We start from the raw sequence: 7254 nt of genomic DNA on the forward strand, positions 1-7254 counted from the left end.
AAATGAACACAAGGCGGCGCTAACGCACACAGTTTAACCTCCATCTTCACACACGCTTCTCTCTGTCCTGCAGCGCCCTCTCCTGGTAATTCATGTTCTGTGCTCACTGTTTTTCCTCTCCTGATTGGTTTTAATGTGACAAGTAGTTAAGCATCTGCTTCAGCTGGACATTCACAGGCAGTTTACCTTCAACTGTACCTTTAAGGGTAATAGTTCAGGTAGGAACAGTTCAGGTGCATTATGGAGGATCCTTTTTAGTGATTTGTGAGACATGGCTGCATGGATTGGAGTTACTGCAAGGGAGTGTAAATTATTATTCATTAGAATCAATAAACAGAATAAATTCCTGCTAAATGCTGTACTCGCCCATGTTGAAAGAAAAATGTAGAATATACAAAATATTTGTACTAAAGTTATTTTTTTGATGTTTTTCATACATACACTAATATATAAAAAAATGCTAATTAACGACAAACACAAAAATGTTCATGAATATTCACGTAAACATCTGTAATCCCCTGGAGGAAGACACTAGTGAAAGTCTGGCACTAGTGAAAAAAATATCAATTATCCTGGCACACCAAAGGCCAGGACTTCAAAGGACCTCAAAAGGGGCAACCTTGGTGTCAGGCTTGCCTCTGCTACCGATTTCCTGGTATACGTTACCAAACAGCACAGCAAACAACCGGGTCATGGTGGAAAAAAAACACAACAGAAACAGAGTTTTCAGATGATGAAAAATTGTTGTGTCTGGACAAACCGCTGATTACTGGTCTTCCCATCTCAGCTGCATGAAACCCCTAGTTCAGCTTAAGCATTGTCCCACTAGGGATATGAACCATTCTAGGATGCATAGACAGGAGTCTGCAACTAATTATTTTATAACAGTTATAAACTTATCATAACTATGTAACAGTTTCAAGTGAACTGTGAATGTTTATTTATTTAATCAATCTGTCTGTGTGTGTGTGTGTGTATGTGTGTGTGTGTGCATGTGGGTGTGTGTGTGTGTGTGTGCGTGTGTGTGTGTGTGTGTTCAGTTCAGTTCACAGCCCATTTCTGTTCTCAGTTATTTTATTATGTTAATACATGTTGGCAGTTACACGTTTTAAATGTTACATTTACATTAATACAGTAATGCAGCAAACCAAAAAGGGTAGGGTTAGGGTTAGAACCTTGAACAGAACATCAGAAACTTAAATTATCACTAGCTGATCCACAGACTTAAATTAGGAGTGATCTGCTTGCAACACAGCAGAATAAAAGCAAGTTATAAAGACGTAATGTGCAGTTCTGTCCTTGACCATTTTGCCAACTGTAATCCAAGGTTAAATACGGTGTCATTACGTCCTGCTTCTTCAAAGTGCTCCCACTGCCAGCATTTTCTGGTATGTTGGCTATTAACTAAAACAGAAGATAAAAAAGAAGGTGTGTTATTGTGTTACTGTGAGCCTCTCAAAATACACTGGTGACAGAGAGCAGAGGTATCAAAGATTCAGATGCCCCTGGCAAAACACACATTTTCACTTCATCTGTCTTGACAGTTTGTTTTGTTTTGTGCTACTGTAAATAAAAAGAGAATGATGACGGCCTCTGATTATCTTATATTCCGTGGTTTTATTCTGAGATTAAATCTGTTTTGCTACTTCATATATCTGGCAAAACAGCAAAATGAGCATGCCTGGAGGCCTAAAATTACCCCATCAGGAAATGTGTTCAATTTAATTCCATACAATCACTATGGTGAAAGCAATATTCTCATACAGTTTCAGTTTCTGCTGATTTCTTCCTCTTTTTTAGGCATAAGACAAAATATCGTGATACCAAAATTCGTAACATCAGAAAATCATGAAATGTTTTGTGGTCTCACGAACATCAAATTACGGATTGGATTAAAACTGGCTAAGTTTTGTTTTGTTTTTTTTTTTTTCCTCAAATCGTTAAGTTAGTGGAATTTTGTCTTTGCTTCACCCATTCTGTCCATTACTCCTCAGCAGTGGTGTGACAAAAAGTACTTTATCAAGCAGTTACCTCTGTTTTTTACGTTGGTCAGTTTACGCTCCAGTCCCTTACAATATTCACTGATACATGTAAATACGTTGTTTTCATATCACTGCGCGTAGACAAACATAAGTTTTGTAACTGCTCCATTCTACATCCCTACGAGCTTAAGTTCCCGAAGATGGAAAAGTTTACCATCCCTTGCAAGAGCAAGGAGTTGTAGTAAACAAGTAAATGAGTAGTTAGTAAGCGATTGAACTCGACTGTGTAACGTTAATATGAAATAAATCAAGATGCCTCAAAAGGCAGATGGTTTGCTAGCTTGTTCACAGGCAAGCTAGCGAAGCCGGCAGCACTACTCAGATGATGTTAGGAACATTTCTACGGCAACAGTATCATATCTAGCTGGGTACTACCTTCATTGGCAGTTTTGTGTAATAAACACTATTTTCTAATTTTGGTCTCTCTTCCTGCTTTATGTAACTAAATAGCGAACCGGCCAGTTAAGGGCTTCAACCTGGGAAATTGCACAGAAGTTAAAAAGTCAATTCTAGTCAACAGTGCAGGCTACTGTAGAAGGCACCATGGACAAGAATGGAATTTTACGGTACGACCGGTGCAATTAGAACACTAGATCGGAAAAATTCTAGCTAATTATAGCTTTGAGGAAACAACAATTTAACGTTAAAAAAATAGCAAATGTGGCGGTGAAAACTATGAGAAACTTAATAACGTTAATGAAAACATAACGAACCGTGTAACGTAACACGCGTGCTACAAAGCACGAAATAAGTTAAGTGTGAAAGGTTTAAACCGAACATAGTTTGTCCGTTTGGGCTGGGTCTCCTCTGTGGGGTGGGGCCCTCAGGGGCAGGGGGGTCCCGCTTTTTGGAAGTCAGCCCAGTACCCGAGCAGCTCCCCCAGGCTGACACTTGACACGGAGATGGTCCCGGCGAACCTGCAGCGCTCGTACGGGACGGGCGTCAGCAGGAAGGGCCCGGGCGGGGCAGCAGGCATGACACCCAGGCGCTGCAGGCACATGCCCAGGTAGACGTCCTCCAGGTGGACCGGCTGCACGCTTCTGGAAGCCTCCAGGATCTTCCTGGGCAGGTCCATAGAGAAGACGTAGGCGTTGCCCGACACATAGAGCGGATACGTGGGCCCGGGGTACACCTCCTCGGGCATGTACCACTTGGAGGCCTTGTCCCGCCGCACGATCCCTCCTCTGATCACCGCCCCCGTGAGGTAGTCGCGTCGGGGCTGTGCCGTCCGGGGGTCCAGCAACCTGCTCACCAGCAGCTGCACGTTGAGGAAGACGTCAGTGTCCACCTTGACGGCGTAGGCAGCCGCGGGGCAGCGGGAGGCCAGCCACTCCAGCATCATCATGGTCTTGATGGTCAGGTTGCGGTAGCTGTCCAGGAAGTCACACTGTAGCAGGTCGCTGTGCTCCATGCTTTCCCTGCGGAGCTCTTCCTCCAGCCCCGCCCCCTGCTCCGCCCCCGGCCCCGTCCCCGGCCCGCCCGGGAGCCCAAGGAGGAAGAGGCGCCGGATGACTATGCCCGGCATCAGGCTCTCGTTCCCCCAGGTCCTGCGGATGGCGTCCCGGGCGGCCCGATTGTGGGGACCCACCGGTACCACCAGCACCAGGAATGGCTGATGGTCCTGGCACTTCTCCGGCTCGTCCAGGATAAAGTGGTACTCGCGCGGGTATTGGATCTCAAAGGGGCCTGGAGGCTTCCAGGGGGCAGGGGTAGTGGTGGAAGGGGGCGAGGCGGGGGAGCTGGGGCTTGCAGTGGAAGACAGGGCGCTAGCCTTCCTCTCCGCCCCCCTCTGCCACCACCAAGCCAGGGCCCTCAGAGCAGGGGACCAGATGTCCCCGCTCACGTACGTTAGCATCAGAAGCACACAGCACAGGAACATGGAGGTTGCCAGCAGGCAAGGCCGACCCCACTTCCACCTCCCTGTCCTCACTGCTTCCTGACTGAGGAGACAGAGAGGGACTGTGATTAGATCTCCAAGCTAAAGACCCAGGTCTCTGACTAAAGGAATTAAGGAGTACTCTTGCTCAGGCTGCAATGGGTAGTGTCACCTTCTGTAGTGGCGTCTGAGTTTGATATGATTATTTTTGAATATGATGTGCACCAGGAAATTAAACATCATCTTAAAGGTATAGATCTTTCAGTGTCAGATGCTCACAGGCCTGGATAATTTCCCTTGCCTACTGAGCAATTCCAAGCTGCAATGTTACGGCGTGTCCATTTTCACCGGAATCACCCTCCGAGCTGGGTTTCACAAGTCGAACAGGACTGCCCAATCAGTGGGAAATGACCGCTCAACACTGCCACGTGTCACCAGCTGTACTTCAAACGAGCCGTTTTAGACACATGGCAGAAAGCTCAGAGAGAACCGTGTTGGAAAACACAATGGCGACATGATGGAGACACCAAAGCTAATGGCGATTTTCCCCTTGCTTCATAGACAACAATGCTGACTAACCATGTCTGGGGGAGTGATGTCAACACTGAAACTGTTCTGTTATTGTACAGGCACCAAAGCTAATGGCGATTTTCCCCTTGCTTCATAGACAACAATGCTGACTAACCATGTCTGGGGTAGTGATGTCAACACTGAAACTGTTCTGGTATTGTACAGGCTTTACACAGGACTGAGCTACTGATTTCAGCACAAGAAGCAACGCAAGCACCACCAATGCGCATAAATAGCCGTGCAATTTATTAGAAACGGTTGATCACTTTGTACACCTCAGACTTATGTTCAGAAACGGTGTTCATTGTTCTATGCCGATCTGTCCTGAAAAGACTTCACCACATCCCTGACCGTTATCTAAAGTCCTACAGACGAACCTGTGCGGAGTGTGAACAGGCTCCTTAAGATCAAAGACATTACCATCTGTTTTATGTTTATACTGCTATACAGTGCACACCTGCTGAATATTATTACAGAATATTATTACAGAATATTATTACAGACTTCATTTCTTACACTACTATGTGTTTGTGTTGCTTATTACATGACTTTTTTCACAGTGATGATGGGATATTCTTGAGACAGAGACGAACATCATTATCCTTGGGTGTGGCTGACGCGACTACCACATTTTTTGTGTGTTTTTAGGTGTCTGAGGTGCTCGTTTCTGAGCATTGGAACAGCAGGGGGAGCACCACTAAAAACACAGGCTCTGCTTAGCGTATGTTTTTACTGCTGGAGCCACCCGGGAGCCCAAGCGAGTGTTTTTACTTGAGTGGCTCAACCGGTAAAAGGTTTACCGCCACAGCCTCGATCCCAGGGCTCAATTCCAGCCGTGTCATTGGCTGATGATGACTGGGCGTCCACAGCAGTGGAGCAAATTGCCCGATTGGTTCTGCCAAGGGGATAGAGGCAATGTGAATAACGCGTTAAATTAATCAGTGACAATAATGTAAAATAATTCAGGGAAGGGCGGGTAGGTCCGTCAAAGGTCTGTTCCACTGCAAATTAGCGACGCCTGCTGGTCGGTCGGGCACCTGCAGTCTGCCTGCATAAAGATGTGTATGAAGTGTCCTCCTGCGACTCCAGCCTGCAGAGGCTTAGCATGGGGACTGCAGTGTGTGCAGAACCGGGGGGCTGGCATCACGTAATTTGATGGAGATATATTTATCTCCGCCCTCCGGCACTGACACCAGGGGTTTCAGTAATAGGGGCAGCTTCTATTTGATGACAGTGTAGCATAGTGGTTAAGGAGCAGTACCCTTGGGGAAGGTAAAAAAGTTGCCTCAGTAAATATCAGAATAAATGGATAACATTGTGAAAAAAAACTGTAACGGCTCTCGTTCCCGCGTGGGAATCCACTCCACCGTGAGCTCAGCACTGCTCCCCTTCTGCTCCTTTTCCCGGACCGCTGCGCTGGCTGGAGTGAGGGAGGCCCCTTGGGCCCCCTCCTCCTACCCTGCTCCTGCTGGAACCTCCTCAGTATCCCTCCTCCGTGTGCTCCTGCTCACCTTTTCTCCGCTCCACGCCTGGATGTCCTGCTCACCTCCATCGGGAAGCCACCTTTACAGGGCCCGATAACTGAGAGAGAGGCAACATGAGCATTAACACCCACCATGACCACATCATCGCGCGCACACACACACACACACACACACACACAGAAACTAACACACACACACACACACACACAGAAACTAACACACACACACAAGCATATACACACACACACACACACACACACAGAAACTAACACACACACACAAGCATACACACACACACACACACACAGAAACTAACACACACACACAAGCATATACACACACACATACATATACACACACATACGCACACACACACTGTCACACACACAAACATATACACACACATACGCACACACACAATCACACACACACATACACACACACACTGAAACTAACACACACACTATCACACACATACACAGAAACTAACACACAAACACATATACACACACATACGCGCACACACACACACCATCAAACACACACGAACACACACACACACACACACACACACACACACACACACACACACACACATACAAATACATGCACAGAAACACAGAACACACAAACACACACACACACCATCACAAACACATATAAGCACACAAACACACACATACACTCAAACAATGAAAACTCACACACACATTAAAATGCACACAACACACACACACACACACACACATATCTGCAGCATGGAGACTGTGTGTTTTGTCTATATACACATTGACAGCACATGAAAGTAAAAGCCAACTCAAATGTAAAAAAGTACTAAATGTTTAACAGGACACTTATTCCTTGGTAACGCATGTGAGGAAATGAATGTATTTGCTTAACGTTTAAATGTTTAACGTTACGACAGTTACTCGTTCCTGCTCATTTACAAGCCGAAGTGCTACAAGGGGCTACAAAACGACGTAATATAATTCAATCTCACCCTAGGCATGTCCAGGGAAAAGTACACTCCAATCCACGTGACCGGACTTGATACGCTCTTTAGACACACACAGACACACACACATTATGCTCCACCCGTGCCGACAAAGGAAACCAGGCGCGGCTGGGTGAGGTGAGATTTCTGCCGCGTTGCTTAAACAAACACGAACCGCAGCGTGCAGCTAGCTAACAGAAATGAATCAATTTAGCATGTCATTATACGTAATATAAGTACTGACGGGGGCCCCACTGCTCCCTACTGCGGCAAAACGAAAAGGAGCAG

The 7254-nt window shown here is 46.2% G+C and overlaps 1 protein-coding gene across 1 annotated transcript; it reads right to left on the bottom strand.

The window, feature by feature from the left end:
• Positions 1-2865: 2865 nt before the first annotated feature.
• LOC118784082 (beta-1,3-galactosyltransferase 2-like) lies at positions 2866-3897 on the bottom strand. Its single transcript, XM_036538076.1, has one exon. It carries the CDS (start codon positions 3895-3897, stop codon positions 2866-2868), a length of 1032 nt encoding a protein of 343 aa, XP_036393969.1.
• Positions 3898-7254: the final 3357 nt, after the last annotated feature.

The sequence above is a fragment of the Megalops cyprinoides genome, chromosome 1 (assembly GCF_013368585.1).
Source record: "Megalops cyprinoides isolate fMegCyp1 chromosome 1, fMegCyp1.pri, whole genome shotgun sequence".
NCBI classification, from domain to species: Eukaryota; Metazoa; Chordata; class Actinopteri; order Elopiformes; family Megalopidae; genus Megalops; species Megalops cyprinoides.